A 24,559-nucleotide genomic window follows, 5' to 3' on the forward strand; every position below is an offset into this window, starting at 1 on the left:
TGTAATTTGTTTTGCACTAACATTTATATTTTATATATTTTGTACACACTTATATCTAGCATTTTATGGGGCAGAACATAGATTCCGACACTGTCTTCACCTACAAGTATTCATTTAGCTCTACTCAGGTCGTCAATTTTCAGTCCAATTCCCCCCTCCCCAGAAAAGCAAATGGACATCCTCATGTTATACAATACACATTTTTTACCTACTTCTATGACATTGTTCTGTTTATCAACTACACGAGCTAATGTGAACGCCATATCTGAATCTGTGGCTGAAGAGAACCATTTGTAACCATGTAATCTGTAACTTCCATAGTCCTGTTCAACAGTAACTGTTTCTGTACCACTAGCTGAATGAAAAACAATTATTGAACAGAACTTGAAGGATATATACCTGAGAAGATTCCTCTATAGCATGTAAATAAATTCAAAAACACAAATTTCACAAGACAGATAGAATGTTAGAGGTTAAACAACTTTGGAGAATGGATATACCATAAGTAAATAAAGATTCAAAATATTTGTTTTAAGTAAGCTCTAATTAGTTATCAAAAGTACCAGGATAATAATTTCATACGCCAGACGCGTGTTTCGTCTACATAAGACTCATCAGTGACGCTCAGATCAAAATAGTTCAAAAAGCCAAATAATTACAAAGTTGAAGAGCATTGAGGACCCAAAATTCCAAAACGTTGTGCCAAATACGGCTAAGGTAATCTACTCCTGGGGTAAGAAAATCCTTAGTTTTTCGAAAAAATCAAAGTTTTGTAAACAGAAAATTTATAAAAATGACCATATAATTGATATTCATGTCAACACCGAAGTGCTGACTACTGGGCTGTGATACCCTCGGGGACGAAACGTCCACCAGCAGTGGCATCGACCCAGTGGTGTAAATAGTTATCAAAAGTACCAGGATTATAATTTCATACGCCAGACGCGCGTTTCGTCTACATAAGACTCATCAGTGACGCTCAGATCAAAATAGTTAAAAAGCCAAACAAATACAAAGTTGAAGAGCATTGAGGACCCAAAATTCCAAAAAGTTGTGCCAAATACGGCTAAGGTAATCTACTCCTGGGGTAAGAAAATCCTTAGTTTTTCGATTAATTCAAAGTTTTGTAAACAGAAAATTTATAAAAATGACCATATAATTGATATTCATGTCAACACCGAAGTGCTGACTACTGGGCTGGTGATACCCTCGGGGACGAAACGTCCACCAGCAGTGGCATCGACCCAGTGGTGTAAATAGTTATCAAAAGTACCAGGATTATAATTTCATACGCCAGACGCGCGTTTCGTCTACATAAGACTCATCAGTGACGCTCAGATCAAAATAGTTCAAAAAGCCAAATAATTACAAAGTTGAAGAGCATTGAGGACCCAAAATTCCAAAACGTTGTGCCAAATACGGCTAAAAAAGTCCTTAAAGATGCAAAGAACAAGATTTGGTTACCATAATTATTTCTTACTCATGAAAAAGTAAAAATATTTGCAGAAAATTCTTTTATATTACCAAATCATCTCTCTTTATAAAGTAAGATTATTGTTTTTTTGTTTTTTTTATTTGTCAAGACTGTTCTCAAATCATATGCTTTTTTTAAAGAAAAGATGAGTAAAAACCCCCTTAGTTTTATGCATTTCTAATATTGTAATCTTGCAAATTTTGTATTACTACATTTAATTCTAAATGATTTATCAGTGATCAATTCTATGTAACCTAATAACCAGGATAACCTTAATAAGTTTTCAGATCCAAGGCAACTGGAAATCCAAGTTTTGGCATCTGAAATTTGTATGGTTTTCCTGTCTGCTCTAAAGTTGTCTCCACTTACCTACATCTGATCCTCCTTTCTTTTCAATCATTCATTGGCCAGATGTACAAAAATCATCAGGATTTCTTGAAGTTAAGTTTTGAATCTGTGGCTTGAGACTTCAGTAATTGACTGGTTGGATTTTCTATTCTCTACAAAAATATTAAAAACTATCATAGGTGTCAGACCACCAATTGCTCCTTCCAATTTAGAACGTTTGTAAAAGTAGCCCTACTCTGACACAAAATAGTGTTTTTGATGTCCTTGTTTACTTAAACTAACCAACCAATTTGAAGAAAGGAAATTTTTGGTGAAAGAGAAATATATCGTCGCTGGGCTTCTAAAATGTCGTATATGACTTTTTTGGCTTAAAATACTTTTTGACACCAATGCACTGGTCGGGAGGAAAACTTTGGTTTTACAAAATAGCATACAGTTAGACAAATCAAAACGTGTGAAATAAGACATATTACAAAATTGCCAATGTCAGTTGTTTGTAAAGTTTGCTTCCAAAATGTTGTATGAAAACTTGAAAATCGTTGTAGAATGGCTTTGGGAAAAAAATAGTTGTACATTTCTTTATTTCTGTGAAAATAATTTAAGTTCTGAAATAATCCAGAAATGTCAAAGTTTATATTTCACTGCTATTTACAAAAATGTTCAAGTTCACATACGACATTTTTAAGCATGCATTTTGCCAAAATTTTCCAAGCCTGTTTTTGAGACATTTGTTTCTTGAGAAATTTGTAATTTACAACATTTTTGAAGCGATACTTAGACCATTTTGAGCCAAAATTTACTTGTCTATGAGTTTGCCTTAAAAATTGAGGATTAATGCGCTCCATAGTATCATGTGAGTATACTAATTTAAGATTTTCAGAAAACCATTGGTTATTTTTGGAGTACCTCTGTTCGAAGGTCAGTGAATCTATTAGAAGGCTTTAAAGGTATGGTGAAAATTGGCTGATACATGTGCAATTCAGAATATACCTGGTTTCGATGAAGTTGAACTTAAGGTAAAATATTTACAAAGCTGTGAAAATTACAAAATTTGGTGGAACAGATAGGGATTTTTAATTGGTGGTCCAACACAGTCTAGTTTCCTTTGTTGTGCTTTGTATTCTTAGTGTATTTTCGACTTGTGAGATTGAATGTTCCTTTGCATCTTTTGATTCTCATTAAGTTTGAAACGAATTGCTGATTCCATGTCTGGATTTCACTTTGATAGATCATGTATTTTACATTATCAAGACATAATGAAATACTGGATCATGGTAAACTAAGGGATGCACTTCACCTCTTTTAGGAACAAGCTTTCAGCAAAGGTTATTTACGAAACTGTATTCCTCTGTGAGTCATGAACTGATTATTTAACTGACGTAGACACTGAAAGGAAAACTATTTCAAGTGGAGTATCCCGATCTCGGGTTGTCCATTTCAATACTTCATTGATAGAGGTTCCGCTTGGGTTTTTAAAATCCTACAATTTTCATCTTATATTTTCAAAATGAATATCTGTTCATATATTGCATTAGTAAATATGTTATCTTTTCCAGTATTGTTTTAGTTTCATGTGGTATGTATTTAACAGCGGATACCAAATACTTGATTGATAAAAACACAGCCGGAAATACCAATAAAAGAGGGGCGACAGGTACCAAAGGGACAGTCAAACTCATAAATTTAAAATAAACTGAAGACGCCATGGCTAAAAATGAAGAAGAAAAAAAAACAATAGTACAGATGACACAACATAGAAAACAATAAAGATGATAGACGAAGAATTTCTTTTGGAAAATTAAATGCAATATTGTATATTTCTGATAGTTCACCCGACCTGTTCGCATATTTTCAAGCTTGAAAAAGTAACCTTGTATATCGGAAGTGAGACCCTCGTATTAGAACCTATTCTTTTTTTTTAAATTCATCCACCAACTAATAAACTGACACTAATACAACGGGGACCTGGAGGAAATGTGAGATAAAGCAGGATGTCGGAATACTAAGGTTTTTTCTACAAGGATAGGCCTATTTTTGGACCATGAAAATGTGTCGGTTAAAGCAGAATGCTTGAATACCCTGATGTCGGATAAGACAGGTTACCCCGTATAGCTGGTGTTCTACAAAATCATGTTATTGATGCGCTTTACATCTGGGCAAAATGTATTTGATATTAAATTACATGTTCATCAAATGTAAGCAGTGCACGTTCACTATAGAAGAAATCATTCGAAATTATACTATGAACAATTAATTGAAATATCATTGAAAAGAACTGGAAAAGAAACTAGATTTTATCAGTTTAAAGTATCTTATGTTTAAAAAATTCGTGATATGAAGAACATGCTGCAGACCTTCCTTCTCATATTAACAGGAGGTGTCCTTTTGAATAGATACAAACTTAACAAATTATAAAAAGATTTGAAGATTTGAAGATGTAGCTTACGAAAGAATTTTTAAATAGTATGACAAATTTCCGTGGCAACAACTGCAAATTATCGAAGTCTATATGTAACACAACATTTCGTTTGAGAAAATTCGCACAACGTATAATAATCTACAAGTTGGTGCAATTGCTTCTAAATTATAATAGCATTTAAAATTAATATACACCCACAGGAGTTCAGAGTTGTGTATCGATTCAGTGACCGATATCGAGACAAATACTTAATTGTTACGAAATATGTCATTAAAATATGTACAATTGATGTAAAAGAGGGACGAAAGATACCAAAGGGACAGTCAAACTCATAAATTGACAACGCCTGAAAATGTAAAGGACTAATTAAACAGACAAACAATAGTACACATGACACAACATAGAAAACTAAAGAAAAAACCCCACCACAAAACAGGGGTGATCTCAGGTGCTCCGGAATGGTAAGCAGATCCTGATTCACATGTGTCACCCGTCGTGTTGACGTTTTTTTATGAGATAACAAATCCGATAAATAGTTTTATTCGGTAGGTCACATTCATGAAAGGGAAGGGGATTGTAGTTACAACGCAAGAAACATATCCAATAGCGTTTGGGAAACGATTATTTTATAACTGTCAACCAACTCGTGATGGCGTCCGTAAAAATTACGAAGATAGGATTTCAACTTCATAATTTTGGAAATCGTGATTTAATAGTTTCCTTTTGAGCAGCAACTCTCTATCAAGAAAATAATGATAGGAAATGCAAGCGCGGATATATCATATCATTTGGGAGATATGTACCCCGTATGCAGGTGCTGCTGGAATGTTGCTACTTAGAAATGGAAAGATCATAATTGGAAAGTTGAAAACATCTCTTTTGTCCGTTTTCAACCGACCATCATTTGTCAATTTCTAAATGTAAGTCAAGTTGATAATGATAGATTACAAAATAAGAGGAATGTATTATAATCCCCACTCAGGGTGCAGAACATACAGCCAAGAGATAGTTTAACAAATTTCTTCTTTAGATGTATATCTATGGAATAAGTAAGCACAGTATTTACTTTCCAAAATCATCTAAAATGAATTCCACTATCAACCTTAACTGGACATCAAACTGTATTCTAAAATACAAGAACATTCAAAGAAGATTTGTTTTTACCATTAGCAGTGCGATATAAATATTGACCAAAGAAGGCTTTCCTTGTAATTTGTTTAGATATATTTTCAGGTGCAAGCAGCAGGACTAGACGTTTCGTTCAATACAGGGTTCTTTTGCCATTGTCCTAGAGGTACACTAATGTTTAAGTTGTGTTAATTCCCCCATTTATAAATTGGTATGGCCAAAGTGTCTTTTGCAATGTCGAAATGTTTAAAATTGATGTATAATTATGCTGGATAAAAGCCTGTTTTGTGTGGTACTTAAAGCTTTTTCTACCACTCTTTTGAAATGCACAAACGTTGTATGTCCGAAGTTTAACATTCATATTTGCAATATTATCATAGGATTTGCGGCTTAGGAAATTTGTCGTGTTCTTTATACACTATATACCAATACTGACACTCGAGATTTGCTAAACCTTCTCCTTACGAATATGTGTAATCCAGCCAAGGGTCAGAACAACGTTATAACGTTCCCCCACAACAAAAGTCATTTGAGGTCTGAATTACTGATTAAAGTGACGTATATTTAATGCTATATTAATCTATCCTGCATAGACAAAAATAGCTTGCGTCACTTAGTTTGGGGTTTAATGACCGGAAATGTCTCTATTGTCAAACGAATAAAGAATGTTCTATTACAAAACATATCTATTTGAAATTGTTAATTTATCCTTAAATGATTTATATTCCTATCAATGCAATAAAATTGATAATTAAAATGGGGAATGTGTCAAAGAGACAACAACCCGACCAAATAAAAAGACAACAGCAGAAGGTCACTAACAGGTCTTCAATGTAGCGAGAAATTCCCGCACCCGGAGGCGTCCTTCAGCTGGCCCCTTAACAAATATATACTAGTTCAGTGATAATGAACGCCATACTAATTTCCAAATTGTACACAAGAAACTAAAATTAAAATAATACAAGACCAACAAAGGCCAGAGGCTTCTGACTTGGGACAGGCGCAAACATGCAGCGGGGTTAAACATGTTTGTGAGATCTCAACCCTCCCCCTATACCTCTAACCAATGTAGAAAAGTAAACGCATAACAATACGATCTATTTCATAGATTTCATCATGACATCGTAAAAAATCAATTAAAAGTATGTTTTGAAATAATTTCGTTGTCTGTTTTAATTGCATGTACCGAATTCAATGATGATGGCCTAAGTTATCACTTGTACTGAGGTACACTAGATGGTAATATTAATAAATACATATTTGTTCATAATTTTCTATAAATTTCGTGAAGTTTTGACGGACGTTGTTCTTAGTATTACTTGAAAAAAATACATCATTTAAAACTGAAAACTACCCCCTTTTTATGAAGTCGCATAAGTGTGTTCGGAAATCTCATTTATTGATGGGTTTCCACTTTCTAATGTAAAATTGAATAAGGAAGAAAGGAGATTCAAGTTTTCAACTGTAAAAAGGGTATTTAAGTTGGAGTGAGATATGTGACATTTTGTTTTTCCTTAAAGCCGATAGGTGACCTTTCATAAAATTTCTGAAAAACTGCACCTTATTTTCTTTTGACGACCAGAAGAATTTCAAAGTACACATAATTCCGAGTCCAATGATATATGATATAGCCGTGTACCATTTTTGACGATTAAAATTTTATGATTCCGACTTTGGTCACCGGCCTATGATTAAAGGCTAATGCATTTATAGCAAGAAACGCTTACTCTGTTGATGCATTGGACTTTTTCCCTTTATTTGTTTGAAAATCACAACACTACCGTCATCTTCATTCACACGGTGTCATGTTGGGGGTTTTATGGTTCAATAAATGATACGGTGTTATTCATTCTAGAGGATGTTTCCTGTACAGTGACAGATAAATCTTACATATGAATATTGTTCTTTGCATTCTTCCTGTGATAGCAACATACGTCCGACGAATATAAAATCTCCTTTCGACCATAAATAAATAGAATATGTTCGCAACAAGAATATTGAATCAGATATCCCGTCTGACCTAAGAGCAGTAGGTTAATTTTTAATCAATATTGTTGTTGGTGTTGCGGTGGAAAAGATGTGAAGAACTATGTTAAGATGAGATTTAATACTAGTTACTGAAAAAGGTCGAGTTATGTAATATATTAATATGTATAAAACGGACTTGCTTCAGGAAGATTTAATATCTTTTTTTTTAATACTTTTTTAATTTACCTCTTAAAATTTTTCTGTGCGAGTCAAAAGTTTCTGATAACATTCTGCTTAGCCTATCGTAATAAATTGATTCTGTGGGAATCATAATGAATTAGCTGAAGTTGTCTTAAAAGGTTCAGGTCCATATTTTAAAGGTAAAACCGCTAAAATCGAAACATCTTGTATGGGTATTCTATGAAATTAAAATGATAATATGCACGTTTTTTTCTCATTATTATTATAATTATAGGCGATGTTTTAATCGTAACAATTTTAAATAAGCATAAGTTATGTCCAACAGTGAATGTATCATTTATGTTTTCATCATGTTTTAACGACAATTATCTGCTTATACTGGGAACCAATATTTAATCTTGTTTTTTATAAAATAAATGTCTCATACTTTTACGCAACGAAATATTGATAACAATACTTATATCGTATAATCTTAAATACAATAGTGATCAATAGAGCAGTACTTTCAATTACATTTACAGTTTTTGTCAGTTTGATCTAAAACTTTTATTATACTTGTTCAAGAGTAATGAACATGATACTCTTTGTTAAGGTTCTACACGTGATATAGTTTTATTTCAATACAAAGAAGGCGTACTTACAGTAATTTGTATTGAAGTTATTTGATTTGTAGCTGTCATTCAAACTGCACACTACTATAAAACGAACGACGGCTTTCAAAAGTTAACTAGCATACAGTCTACCAACATGCTAGATATACAGATAGACAGACACATATACAGGTGAGTTAAGATTTTAGGGAGACCGGTCTGTAAATGATTTATCAAGACATACGGGTATTATATTAATCTAACGACATACTTTCGCAGCCTTAGTTCTGTAGATACAAGTAGAAGTCTGATCTCACTATTTTAAAGTTCAGTCTGTATCAATCATTTCTTATACATATACCAAACCAAATGCAATTAAATTTACAATTAAAAAAACGTTTTGTAGGATCCCAATATTGATGACTTTAAGTGTAAACCTCCTGACTGCACCTGTTCTAGTTTCCAATTCACATATCATGTGGCTGCCGAAGTTATTACCGGTAACCTCAATATTGAGGTAGAACCTCTTTTCGAATGGATACAGGTTGATAAAAATTAAAATTAAGAAACAGAATAAGTTTATCTATACTCTTGCTACATTGTGTACGTCAATCTTTAAAGACACAAATGTTGCAAAATACTGTCCTTACTCAATGACAAGTATGTTGTTGTCCCTTAGATAAGGCCCAAATTAACAACGTGTTTGTGTGTAAATTACATTAAATAAACTGCTTGACAAATTAATAAGGTATTGACAATTCATGTAAAACTTCCAAATATACCCCATGACACTTCCTTGATAAGCACAGGTCTGGTTTATTTCCTTTGGAATTTAAATTAAATATTAAGAACTGGATTGTTGAAACCACTTTAAATAAAGTTAATCTTAATAATCCAATCTTGATATCATTATATCATAATCTAAAACTCAATACCAAAATGTATGACAAAACAGATGATATTTCATTTTCTATCATTAATTATCTATTTTGTAAATGATGCTGTTCCCTTGTCACTATCATATGATGATAATAAATCCCAACTATTAAAGTTTGCTCGTTTGTGTGCAACGTATACGTTTTAAGTGAGAGAACTTGATGTATTACTGAAAACTTATTACACCAGGGTTTACTATATCACAAACGTTTCAAAACATTTGCTAAATTTTATTAGCGGTACAACGACATCATTCGTAAATAAAATTGAACATGCAGACAACTTTTACGATTTGGTATTGAACTTTGTATGTTGATATTTTTTACAAAACACTACAATGTCGGTTGTCGGTTTTCACCTCAAAAGTAAAACACGTCCGAAGAGTAGCAGCATAGGTTTGCATCACGAATGTTGAAAACTAGTATTAGAATAAGTGTATTTGTTTATCACGAATTACTTTTTCAAATTTTCTGCTAAAACCTTATATGAACAAATATTTTTGAGTGAATCATTTTTAACCAACTGAAATTATAAACTTTTAAAATTTTCCGAGCATTCTTTCAAAAACATGTTTTTCTTCATTTTGTCAATATTGAGCGATGAATAGTTTGAAATTACACCATTATGCAAATACTGTGGTCCTATAATTGATCAATTTGTCAATAAACAACCGTCTCTAGGTTTTTGAACAAAGAAATCTAGATAATGAGATCATATACAAAAGAGTTTTGTATTGAAAACAATAGTGACCAATAGAGCAGTGATTTCATTAAGTATTTAATATCTTTTGTTACTTGGATTCTCACCTTCATATAGCTGTTCACGCGGCATGATAACTGCATACAATTCATAATTAATGTTGTTATTGTTTCACAAAATTGCGTACTATTCAAACACAAAGAAGGTACATTCGGTAATTATTTTGTAGCTATTTGATTTTAGCGTTAATGTGTATAATTGTATAAAAGAAAGTATGCACTATCAAACTTTTGACCGGATAAATAGATATATCTGATGTACAGTAGTTTTTGCTTGTTTATGTAATATATACGTGTTTCTCGTTTCTCGTTTTGTTAATATAGATTAGACCGATGGTTTTCCCGTTTGAATGGTTTTACACTAGTAATTTTAGGGCCCTTTATAGCTTGTTGTTCGGTGTGAGCCAAGACTCCGTGTTGAAGGCCGTACTTTAACCTATATTGGGTTACTTTTTAAATTGTTATTTGGATGGAGAGTTGTCTCATTGGCACTCTTACCCCATCTTCCTATATCTATATCCTTGGACAGCTGAGTAATCATTTTGTATTGAATGCATAAATAAAGACAACAGTAAGACATTTTGTATACAGCTGTTTATTGTTCATAAAGAGATTTTAATGTGATCAAGAAGTATGAGTTATCAAAAAAGGTATAGTTACGATAATGTTCATTTGACGATGAACTTAATGAATCAAGCAGATTTTATAACAATGTCAAAAAAAAAAAAACATGACCGTTTTTCGTCCGACGAGTAGCAGCAACAAGAATGTTGAAAACTAGTAGTGAAATAAGTATTTATTTATCATTATTTAATTTTTCAAATTTTCTGCTAAAAGTTTCTCTAAACAAATATTTCTGAGTGAATCATTTTCAACCAACTGAAGTTATAAACTTTTAAACTTTTCAGAGTAGTCTTTCAAAAATATGTTTTTCTTCATTTTGTCAATATTTAGCGATGTGATTAAAAGTGATTCAATTTTAAGTAAACATAATTATAAAATTCTGGAGACAATGAATATTTTAAAATTACGCTAATTTGCAAATACTCTGGTCCCATAACTGACCAATTTGTCATTAAACAACCGTTTCTAGGTTTTTTAACAAAGAAATCTAAATAGTAAAATCACAAACAAAAGGGAATTGTATTAATGTAAAACAAAAGTGATCAATAGAGCAATGATTTCAATAAGTATTTAATATCTTTTGTTACTTGGATTCTCACCTTCTTTTATAGTTGTTCACGCGGCATAATAACTGCATACAATTCATAATTAATTGTTGTTATATCACAAAATTGCGAACTATTAAAACACAAAGAAGACATTTATTCGGTATTTAATTTGTATTTATTTCATTTAAAGCTTTCATTTGATATAATTGTATAAAGGAAAGTATGCACTATCAAGCTATTGCTTGGATCAATCGATATACCATTTGACAGCTGGGTTAACATTTTGAAAAAATGCATTATACAAGATTTACAGGTTCAAGTACTGCAAATGTTGTTTAGCAGGGTTAAATATGGGTAAAATATGTTATATGTATCTTATATCTACATAATTCTTATATCTATAAATACTTGAATTGGATTGGTCAAGTAGCATTTTTCTTTTTGTTTACACTTCGATAAACCATGTTTCCGAAACTACTTTTTTAATCTATTCATGCGCGATACACATTCTTGCAGGGATACTGGGATTTTCAGCAAGTTGAGATTATAAAACAATTGCATAACAGTTGTTTCTATTTTAATGCATATAAAACAAAAATAAAATAAATAAAATAAATGCATTACAGTAAAGCTACGAAAATGTATAAAAATAAAATTAAAATAAAATTCCGGGAAATTTCACGAATGATTTGGCGATTTTACGTCATGGCAAAACACGACGTAATACGATTGCAAACTTTCAGACGGATGATTATTTCGTTACTTCTACGCTTCAAATTCGGATATTATCTAATTTAAATGAAGTTTTTGAGGTAGGTGCTAGTTCATTTTAGATTCTGTTGCATTTATCGAACATTTAAGTTTTTAAGAAAGTCAAGATGGCGACATACTCCTTAGTTACGACTTGCCATTGTGCTTCTGATGGTACATATAGTAGCCATCAAAGTAATAATGTTAATTAATAATCCCGTATGTTTGGCTGAAGATTTATAAGGATTAAACACATTTTTTCTAGACGTTATTGATGTGTAAACCGGGTCTCTTACTCACAAACTTGACATAAAAGTCCTTCCGACTTTTTATTCAGTTTGTGAGTTAACCGCCCCGGTTTACACATCAATAACCTCTAGAAACAATGTGTTTACTCCTATAATATCAGCTAGTGTACTTACCATAATACTTACATTTGTGCGGTCTTATTTAAAACCAAGCATGTGTACTAAATGTCTTCATACGAAGGATAGCCGTTTTTGTAGTGGAACAATTGTATTTATTAACCATTATTTAATTTTTTCAAACTTTTTGATGAAAGTTTATCTTGACAAATATTTCTGAACTAATTATTTTGAACCAACTGAAATTATCATTAGAGAAAGATTACACCCTTTTTCACATGCTTGCACATTGACTTTGCCTTCAATTCAAAATTCGAAAATTTATATTTTGAACTTTTCGGAGCATTCTTCCAAAAACTTTTTTTTCTTCTTTTTGTTAATATTTAGCGATGTGTTTATGAGTGATTCCATTTTAAGTAAACGTAATAAATTAGGTTCTGGAGACAATGCATAGTTTAGAATAACACCAATATGCTAATACTGTGGTCCCAATATTGATCAATTTGTCACTAGGTTTTTGAACAAAGAAATATAGATACATGCAATAAGATCATATACCAAAGTGTATTGTATTAATTTAAAACAATAGTGATCAATAAAGCGGTGATTTCAATAAGTATTTAATATCTTTTGTTACTTGGATTCTCACCTTCTTTTATAGTTGTTCAAGCGGCATGATAACTGCATACAATTCATAATTAATTTCGTTATTGTTTCACAAAATGGAGTACTATTCAAACGCAAAGAAGGTACATTGGGTAATTATTGTGTAGCTATTTGTCTTAAAGCTTTCATGTGATATAATTGTATAAAAGAAAGTATGCACTATCAAACTATCGATCGGATCAATCGATATATCCTTGGACAGCTGAGTAACCATTTTGTATTGCATGCATTAAACAAGATTTACATGGGATAATGGGGAATACGGTCAAGTACTGCTTATTTATGTATAAGGTTAAAAGATGTTATATGTATCTTATAGCGACATGCCTGTTTATTTACTTATCGAAATAAATATCCTGAATGCATTTGTGTGGTTTTATTTAAAGCCATGCATAATATGTACTGAATGTCTTCATGCGAAGGATAGCCGTTTAACATCGATTTAACCTGCACTTAAGTCTTTGAATACTTGGATATTCGAATACCTTATTTTAAAAATAATTTAGAGATACAAAAAATGATTAAGTAAATAAAGACAAAAGTAGTACATTTTGTATACAGCTGTTTATTGTTCATAAAGAGATTTTAATGTGATCAAGAAGTATAAGTTATTTAAAAAGTTAGAGTTACGATTAATTTTCATTTGACGATAACTTAATGAATGCAAGCGGATTTTATAACAAAAAGTCAAAAAGTAAACCATGACCGTTTTTCATCCGACGAGTAAGCAACAGGAATGTTGAAAACTAGTAGTGAAATAAGTGTATTTATTGATCACTATTTTTGTTTTTAAACTTTCAGCTAAAAGTTTCTCTAAACAAAAATGTCTGAGTGAATCATTTTCAACCAACTAAAGTTATAAACTCTTTAACTTTTCAGAGTAGTCTTTCAAAAATATGTTTTTCTTCATTTTATCAATATTTAGCGATGTGATTAAAAGTGATTCAATTTTAAATAAACATAATTATAAAATTCTGGAGACAATGCATATTTTAAAATTACACTTATTTGCAAATACTCTGGTCCCATAACTGACCAATTTGTCAATAAACAACCGTTTCTAGGTTTTTTAACAAAGACATCTAAATAGTAAAATCACATACTAAAGTGTGTTATATTAATGTAAAACAAAAGTGATCAATAGAGCAATGATATCAATAAGTATTTAATATCTTTTGTTACTTTGATTCTCACCTTCATTTTATAGTTGTTCACGCGGCATAATAACTGCATACAATTCATAATTAATTTCGTTATTGTTTCACAAAATTGAAAACTATCAAAACACAAAGAAGAAATGTATTCGGTATTATTTTGAAGTTATTTGATTTAAAGCTTTCATGTGATATAATTGTATGATAGAAAGTATGCACTATCAAGCTATCGATCGGATCAATCGATATACCATTTGACAGCTGAGTTAACATTTTGAAAACAATGCATTATACAAGATTTGCAGGGTCAAATGCTGCAAATATTGTTTAGCAGGGTTAAATATGGGTAAAATATGTTATATGTATCTTATATCTACATATCTGCTAGTGTAATACATTTGTGCGGTCTTATTTAAAATCAAGCATGTGTACTAAATGTCTTCATACGAAGGATAGCCGTTTTTGTAGAGGAATAATTGTATTTATTAATCATTATTTACTTTTTTCAAACTTTTTAATAAAAGTTTATCTTGACAAATATTTCTGAACTAATTATTTTGAACCAACTGAAATTATCATAAAAAAAAGATTTTACCCTTTTTCACATGCTTGCACATTGACTTTGCCTTCAATTCAAAATTCGAAAATTAATATTTTGAACTTTTTGGAGCATTCTTCCAAAAACGTTTTTTCCTTCTTTTTGTTAATATTAAGCGATTTGTTTATGATTGATTCCATTTTAAGTAAACGTAATAAATTAGGTTCTGGAGACAATGCATAGCTTAGAATAACACAAATATGCAAATACTGTGGTCCAATTATTGATCAATTTGTCTCTAGGATTTTGAACAAAGAATTATAGATACATGTGATTAGATCATATACCAAAGTGTATTGTATTAATTTAAAACAATAGTGATCAATAAAGCAGTGATTTCAATAAGTATTTAATATCTTTTGTTACTTGGAATCTCACCTTCTTTTATAGTTGTTCACGCGGCATAATAACTGCAAACAATTCATAATGAATTCGTTATTGTTTCTCAAAATTGCGTACTATTCAAACACAAAGAAGGTACATTGGGTAATAATTTTGAAGCTATTTGTCCTAAAGCTTTCATGTGATATAATTGTATAAAAGAAAGTATGCACATTCAAGCTATCGCCCGGTTAAATCGATAAACCATTTGACAGCTTGGTAAACATTTTGTAAAGAATGCATTATACAAGATTTGCAGGGTCAAGTACTGCAAATGTTATATGGCCGGGTAAAATATGGGTAAAGTATGTTATATGTATTTCATATCTTCATGCCTGCTATTGTACTTATCATAAATTTTCCTGAATACATGTGTGTGGTCTTATTTAAAACCACGCATGTGTACTAAATGTCTTCATACGAAGAATAGCCGTTTTAAATCGATTTAACCTGCACTTCAGACTATAAATACTTGGATATTCGAATAATTTATTCTACAACAAATTAAGAGATGAAAAAGGTTACGTAAATAAAGACAGCAGTGGTATACATCTAGCTATTTATTGTTCTTTAAGAGATTATAATGTGATCGAGAAGTATGAGTTATTGAAATAATTGCTACGATTAACATTCATTCGACGGCTCTTAAAAGAATGCAATCAGATGTTATGACAAGGCCAAAAAGTAAACTTCGTCTGACGAGTAGCAGCATAGGTTTGCAACAAAATTGTTGACAACTAGTAGTGGAATAATTGTGTTTATTTATCATTATTTACTTTTTTTCAAACTTTTTGATAAAGGCTTATCTTGACAAATATTTCTGAGTGAATTATTTTGAACCAACTGAAATTATCATAAGAAATGTTTGTTACCCTTTTTCACATACTTGCACATTGACTTTGCCTACAATTCAAAATTCGAAAATTAATATTTTGAACTTTTCGGAGCATTCGTCCAAAAACGTTTTTTCCTTCTTTTTGTTAATATTTAGCGATGTGTGATGAGTGATTCCATTTTATATTAACATAATAAATTAGGTTCTGGAGACAATGAATAGTTTAGAATAAGACCAATATGCAAATACTATGGTCCCATTATTGATCGATTTGTCTCTAGGTTTTTGAACAAAGAAATATAGATACATGTAATAAGATCATATACTTAAGTGTATTGTATTAATTTAAAACAATTATAGTGATCAATAAAGCAGTGCCTTCAATAAGTATTTAATATCTTTTGTTACTTGGATTATCACCTTCTTTATTTGTTCACGCGGCATAATAACTGCATACAATTTATAATTAATTGTGTTATTGTTTCACAAAATTGCGTACTATTCAAACGCAGAGAATTTTTTTTTGTAGCTATTTGACTTAAAGCTTCCATGTGATATAATTGTATAAAAGAAAGTATGCACTATCAAGCTATCGACCGGTTAAATCGATAAACCATTTGACAGCTTGGTAAACATTTTGTAAAGAATGCATTGTACAAGATTTACAGGGTCAAGTACTGCAAGTGTTATTTGGCAGGGTAAAATATGGGTAAAATATGTTGTATGTATTTCATATCTACATGCCTGCTATTGTACTTATCATAAATTACCTGAATACATTTGTGTGGTCTTTTTAAAACCACGCATGTGTACTAAATGTCATCATACGAAGAATAGCCGTTTTAAATCGATGCAACATGCACTTTAGCCTATGAATACTTGGATATTCGAATATTTTATTCTACAAAAAATTAAGAGATGAAAAAAGGTTACGTAAATAATAACAACAGTGGTATACATCTAGCTATTTATTGTTCTTTAAGAGATTTTAATGTGATCAATAAGTATAAGTTATTGAACTAATTGCTACGATTAACATTCATTCGACGGCTCTTAAATGAATGCAATCAGATTTTATGACAAGGCCAAAAAGTTAACCACGTCTGACGAGTAGCAGCATAGGTTTGCAACAAAATTGTTGAAAACTAGTAGTGGAATAATTAGGTCTTTCCACTTTTCTGTGGAAAGACCTATTGTTTTTCTTCTGATTATTTTTTTTTTTTTTTTTTTCTTCCGCCTAATTTTGTTCTTGCGATAAACATTTGTTTCGCAATATGTCGCTTAGATATTTTGTATATGATATCGAACAGTTTATGCGCTTTTGAAATTTACCCTGCGTAAACAAATATTTTTCTTTGTAGGAGTTATCTCCCCAAACACTGTTTTCCTTGTTAGCGCATCTCCTTCGCAACCGTAAAAGATTATGACAAACTTATTTTACAAAATTGCTCGTTATATCCTTCGCATGATTTGTCCTATTTTGACCGAAGCGATATGACCGCTCCATATGAGAGTTATTTCCCCTTATGCATCTGATATAAGTGATATGAATTTCTATCTTATAAACCATAAGTGATAGAGACCTAGGATCTTTTGATTTGAAGTCCTTGGTCCCAAAAAATGAAAATTAGGTCAAGGTCAAAGGTCAAGGTTATATTCTAATATTTGAATTTGGCTTATTTTCACTTATATCCAAAGACTGTATAAGATATCAACAAATTATTTTTACTAAATTGTTAGTTGCGACATGTCATAAGATGCAAATTTTGATTGCTAGCGTACGTTGAATGTAAAAGGGAGTTTTCTCCCCTCTTGTATTAAAAAATACGCGTTTGGTGATATAACTCATTAACTAAATATAATTAAGACCTATGGTCTTTTGATTTGAGGTTTTTGGTTTATGACCTTGAAATTGATCTCAAGGTCATAGATTAATTTGACGTTCTAGATTTTGACCTTTGCTTTTATTCTATATGTATACATGATAAAGATATACAACTTTTAGAAAAAGGTATCAGACCATTTTACCTTGAAAAAAAACAACCGGAAGTGACCTTTTGTAAACCGGATGTAGCTATTTTTTGTACTTTATTAATATAAAAGTATATAGAACCAGATATTTTTGGAATCGGTGTCAAGTAATTATTCAAATATAATCGGAAGTAACATTTTTCAAACCGGAAGTAACAAATTATCTCCCTTAATTAAAATATAATGTATGGAAACAATATATTTTTGGAATCAGCTTACTAGGAGCTATCATTTGACAATTGAAATGACATTTTAAACTTAGTTGCACAACTTTTCATATCAAAATACATTGTTTTGATGGAAAGACCTTCAATTGTTCTCTGAACAATTGGTTTTTAATTGTATTTATTTATCATTATTTACTTTTTTCAAACTGTTTGATTAAAGCTGATCTTGACAAATATTTCTGAGTGAATTATTTTGAACCAACTGAAATTATCTTACGAAAAAGATATAACTTTTTTCACATGCTTGAACATTGACTTTACCTACAATTCAAAATTCGAAAATTAATATTTTGAACTTTTTGGAGTATTTTTCCAAAAACTTTTTTTTCTTCTTTTTTTAATATTTAGCGATGTGTTTATGGGTGATTTAAATTTAAAGTTAACGTAATAAATTAAGTTATGGAGACAATGAATACTTTAGAATAAGACCATTATGCAAGTACTGTAGTCCCATTATTGATCAATTTGTCTCTAGGTTTTTGAACAAAGAAATATAGATACATGTAATAAGATCATATACCAAAGTGTATTGTATTAATTTAAAACAATAGTGATAAATAGAGCAGTGATTTCAATAAGTATTTAATATCTTTTGTTACTTGGATTCTTACCTTCATTTATAGTTGTTCACGCGGCATAATAACTGCATATATTTAATGACGATATCGGAAACAATATCCGTACGCCTTAATTTTGTTTTTTTTTTCCAAAATAACTCAAACTAAATAATCATAAGAATGAATGACACATGCAGCTATGCATCACACGTATAGGACATAGAGGCATGATGATTAAATTACGAAAGGAAGAGAAGCAACACACATATGAGGTCAAAGCTTTACTTTCAAATCTAAAAATTCTAAAATGTGACAAATTCAAAATTTTCTAAACTTTGCTTTACAAGAAAAATCATCTGCCGTGTCTCATGATTGTTTTTGCAAATAAACATATAATGTTTCGATGTTTTACATGGTCCAATGACCATAACTGGACACTTGATTAATGAGTTTATCCCCGAAACGCCATGTTATAGTTGAACTGGTCTATGATAAGTGACTGGATTAAACTCCGCCCAGTCATGAAATAAATCATAGCGATGTGGTAAATGTGAATCTTCTTCACGTAAATATAATGAATTAAGTTCAAGACTAAGGCCATGTTCACATTGACCTAAACTCAGTGTTGTGTAAGTGTAACTCACACATAAACTAAACATCATTACGTTTTCATTGATAAAACTCAATGTTAACATGTAGTGTAAATCATGTCTGGCTACATGCAGTCGATAGTCGATGTAGGCCTTGTGTAGGTCAAGTGTACACATAACTAGGCATTCGGAACTTTAATTTTCCCATGTATATTTACAAAAGAAGCGATTTGTATATAAAATTGATACTTAGAACACTTATTAATAAAGTTCTTTGCAGAAATATTTGTCTAAACTTGATATATTTATTTGTCTTTTTACTTGTTCCTTTTTACCTTTTTTTTAAAGTCAAATTGTCGTTCCCTAACTGCTAGAAAAGTTGTTCGACCATTTGAATTCTGTTTTACGTAATAAACATTTAAATGACATATATTTTACAAGTGTGAAAGAAACTTATGTACAGGTTGCTAAACAAGGTGTATAGATGTGAACAAATTTAATGTAAAACTAGTGTGCATTTCATTAAAACAAATGTAAACATGTTTACTGTACACAGCGTTTGGTGTGAACGCGGCCTTATTGATTTTCTTACAATTACATCATAGTGCATAACTGTGGTCCCGTAATGAACGTTATATGAGCGGTAATTGTATGTTTACAAAACATACTTTAAACTTAACGATGTTATTTATAATTTTTATGTTAGTTAGAAACGCATAAAATATGCCGATGTTTAACTGGTTACATTGTATCTATGAAAAACTGATTCAAAGACTCTGCAAGTGTGACATATATACGATAGTTAAAAACATAATACATGTTCCGGACCATATGAGTATTTGGACCATACGCGTATGGTCATGACCATATGCGTATACTCATATGGTCCGACCATACGCGTATGGTCCGACCGTACGCGTATGGTCGGACCATATGAGTATAATACTCGTTTGGTTATTAACGGGCCGGACCATATAGGTATTTTTTTTCCAAATTACATTATAAACGTATCAATACAAAATATATCTAAAAAAGCAATGCCGGTTACATGAATATATTAATTTTATAAATCAAAGACTAAGTAAACATTAAATCTTGATGCTCTAGTTAGTTTTCATCGCTAATAACATTCTTGTATGTAGGCCTGAAGTGACAGTTACTTCCACACAATATCATAGCTTTTTTGCATTTACTATTCGTTGTGCACGATCATTTTCATTTACATCTTTGATTTGTTTGCGAATGAAAGTTAGCCTTTTTGCAGCTGCTTACGGTGATACCGAGGTCTTGGGTCATTCCGACATATCTACGATGTTTTAAGGAGCTCTAGATCTCAAATATCGTGACACGACTGCAATACACCATATTCACAAGACGACTTAAATAAAATGTGTTACTTTCAATTGACTTCTTGTGTAACAGTTCATTAAGAAATTTTTTGAAATATTTGTTTAAGTCGACATATTGCCATTCACTCGTTATAACAAATCGGTAACAACCATCGGTAATGACCATCGGCAATTACCATTGGTATAAAATGCGTTTATTATAGTTTTGACAAGTAAATAAAATTTACTATTTGAAACTTCTGATTTTGTTTTAAGCTAATCTTTTTGTTACGATTATATAAATTAATATTACATTACCTATATGATAGCGTCTTTTTAAAGAACAATCAGTCATACCATATGAAGAGTTGAGACGTATTTAAAGTAAACTATAGCAGAGTGTTAATTACCCCGACCATACGCGTACGATCGGACCATATGAGTATATACCCATATAATCATGATCATACGCGTATGGTCCAAATACTCATATGGTCCGGAACATACATATCACTTAGGATTACCCTATTACACCAAACAGAAACGTGTGCAGGATTTAAAAGATTTAAAACATTTATAAAATTATAAGATTACTGAATTAATGCTGTCGGATCGTTTATTTGCTCGATGTTTTTTAATGGTTGTTCATGTTTCTGGCACTCATCTACCAGTTTACCCAAAGAAAAGCATATAGTTTTTTTTTTAACCGGTTAAAATGATCTCATGATTTCTTTTTATCATATGTGTCAACCCATTAAGAAAAATGCTTAGGTGTATTAAAATCACTAGTCATAAGCTAGATTAAAAACGTCTTTCTTAAAGAGAATTAAAAAGATATCAAAGGTACCAGCATTATAGTTCAACGCGCCAGACGCTAGTTTCATTTATATAAGACTCATCAGTGACGCTCAGATAAAAATAGTGTTAAAGCCAAACAAGTAAAACGCGGAAATGCATTGAGGACCAACAATTACAAAAGACACAATAGTCCAATAAAAACGCACATGAGGAAAACTTACAAAGATACAAAATGTGATCTTATCCAGTATGCATATACTCATGACATCCCCTGAAATGATTTTCTTTTTCGATTGTTGAAATACGTTTCAATGATTTTAGTTTTTCAAGTTTCGTTCATTTCTTAAAATACTCTGAAGGAATGATATACTAGTGAATGGATTTTACTTTGATGATATCGATATATTAACCTTTTTTTAAATTGGAATGCTGATACATGTATGTATATATTTCATTTTTGCTATGCCTACATGAGAAAATAGGGTATTTTTGTCCTTCCAAAATAAATCTATAGGTCTTTTTTTTTATTAACTTGTAGAATGTAGCAACCCTTTGATTTGCGTATGAATTTTAAATCACAAAATGGAATGGGCATCAAATATGAAATATGAAATATAAAATAGCTGAGTTGCAACTGCTATTTATGTTTCAATATTATGACAAAGATTTTAGATATTCTGATTTTTTTGCTATATATTTTTTTAATTTGAACAGAGGTTCTTCGCATCTAGCATTATTGTTGTATTCGTTTGCTTTCTCATGGTAAATATTTGAATTAAGGAACCGTTTCTTCGATTTCGTTTCAACCAGCTACTGTTAAGCAATAAGAACAAAGAAATCATAAATTGTATAAGAAAACAAAAACATTTTAAAGTCACTTCAAGACATGTAAAGGCCAACAGTCTATTTCTGCCTTCAATCATAACAACACATGTGAAAAACATCGACTCTTTGCCTATTTTCAATATAATGATTGCAATTATTAAAAGGGTACACATTTTCATACAGTCCTATACAATAATATAGAACATTATGTAAAGATAAACGTATTGTTAAATTTCAACACAACATTATCTTTTATTATCCAAATCAGCTACATTCATAAGTTTGGTAAAAGTCATTCACATAATGATTTTGATATTGTGAACAATTGTGTGTTCAGTTTATCACGGAGGTTAGTGCTTGTGTAACATGTAGATGACTAGAATTTGGTTTTGTACGTTTAGGAAAATGTGGTGGTTAACTAGATTTAAGCTTTCATATAATGTGGGAATTTAAATAATTATTAACCCTGCAAGTACAATTTTGATTTATATTTAAATGGTTGACAACACACGTTCACATAAGAGTTTGATAAGAACTACTGTGCGTCTCAAGTAATATCACATCAAAGGAGTAAGTTCGGTAAGGGCCATATTTGGCCCCAATTATAAAGTTCATAGTTATAAGACAATGAATGTTTTAAGTTGCCTTAAAGACATGTTAAAAAGTTAAACATACCTGTGTTTGTCAAAATTTAATTCTAACACGTTGATTTTTACATCCAAACAAGGTCAAAATAAGGGGTTTTGGTGAAATTTGACAAAATCAGTTAGATTTCAACCAAATGAAGGACCAGGAAACATAAAGCGCAGGCGTCGACAAGCTGAAGATTCAAATAAGACATGTGAAATGCCTTCACACACATTATTTTAAAAGATCTTTGTTGACGACGTATGCGCTCTATGTTTCCTGTCCAATAATCTATCAAAATTTACCCATTTTCATTGATTTTTTCGTGAAAAATCAATATGAGTACAACTTGTGACGTCATAATGAAACACAGAAACGTAAAATTTTCAACAAAATGGTTTATATCCTAGCTAGTCAATGTATTTGCTGTAATTTATCGTGATATCGGTCGATAAATCTGAATTTGAAATTTATGCTTAAAAATGGGGCCATTTTAGGACCTTATCGAACATACTCCGCTAAAATGATCTAAATGATGAATTCCTTTTACAGAGTGTTCAACAGCACAGTCAATACATGTACTGTCTACAAGGCTTTCGGTGGAATGTACAGCAAGACCATTGTTTAGCGAGGGTGAGTAAATATCGTAATTTTGTTTGTATGCGTTATATACTGTATACAGGATATATACACTATAGTGCTAAATAATGCAAAAACAGAGCGACCAATAACTCAATACTCATTCGATTCCCCTACAAGTGGACTATCAGTCATCTAAATAGTTATTACGTTATTAAAATAGTATTTTTAATCGGTTGCATTTTCACCTTTTCTGCTCTCCATTATTTACTGTCCGTCTTCCTCCCTTCCTACGTCGTTACAAAATCTAAATTATCCTCCCCTTTAACTTTGCATTAGCATGATTTTGTCCTTCAAACACATCAGTTCAAATTAATCAAACACCAACCCTTACCCCTCCCATTGTTGTTGTATATATATTTAGTTAATCAATTTCAGAACAAAAATATGAAGAAAAATACATTCTGCCGCCTCATATTTAAACTCAGTTGCCGCGAATTTGAAATAAACGGTAATCTCAAAATCAAAAACACGAGACGAATTTAGTCTTAAATTTGTAAATTTCCCCGACTTTAGTAGCAATATACCTACTTTACCTGCATATGGTAACTCTTTTTAACTCATGCGGTATGAGATACATGTACTACTCAGAATTGACAAAACATGGAGATAAATTACTATTGGAGTTATTACCCACAAATGACAAAACGTTGATACTAAGAGAGGAACAGTTTTGTTTTCTTCATGTTCTTTTATATATATATCTGTGTACGGTGCTGGAAAAAATGCAAAAACAATCAAAAGTCAGCATTGAGAACTTGACCTTGGTCTTTGACCATGACCTTATTTTCGAAGTTAGGACCCAGGGGCCTCAAATTAAAACACTCCAGGGTTATGCGGTTAACATGATTTAAACAAATACCGACAAATTAATTTAGTGAAGTAGATAACTCAAATAAAATTTCATTGAATCGCTCCAATTCAAATTAGCCAAATATTGTTGAGGATGTAGCAAAAAAGTAAGAACAAAAAATTGATCAATATCGTTTTTTTTTTCCTACGACGGAGATGCAACAATTTAATAAACAGTGAATAAGAAGATAACTCTTACAAAAAAAATTGTTCGTCTTAGCAGTGTGAAATTTAAAAGCGCATGCACTATACAATACAATATGATAAATAAAGAGGCGACATATTGCGTAACAAATATTTGTCGCAAGAACAAAAGTACATTGCAAAGAAATAAAAAAAAAT

At 31.1% G+C, this 24,559-nt stretch overlaps 1 protein-coding gene across 5 annotated transcripts in view; it reads right to left on the minus strand.

Moving 5' to 3' along the window:
* LOC134681246 (acyl-CoA dehydrogenase family member 11-like) overlaps nucleotides 1-24,559 on the minus strand; it is a 533,340-nt gene that overhangs the window by 334,009 nt on the left and 174,772 nt on the right. For all 5 annotated transcript variants that reach the window (XM_063540785.1, XM_063540783.1, XM_063540787.1 and 2 more), the window contains exon 5: nucleotides 213-355. In XM_063540785.1, coding sequence (XP_063396855.1) covers nucleotides 213-355 — 143 coding nt within the window. The remainder of the gene's footprint in view (nucleotides 1-212; nucleotides 356-24,559) is intronic.

Source organism: Mytilus trossulus, chromosome 8 (genome assembly GCF_036588685.1).
Source record: "Mytilus trossulus isolate FHL-02 chromosome 8, PNRI_Mtr1.1.1.hap1, whole genome shotgun sequence".
NCBI lineage: Eukaryota > Metazoa > Mollusca > Bivalvia > Mytilida > Mytilidae > Mytilus > Mytilus trossulus.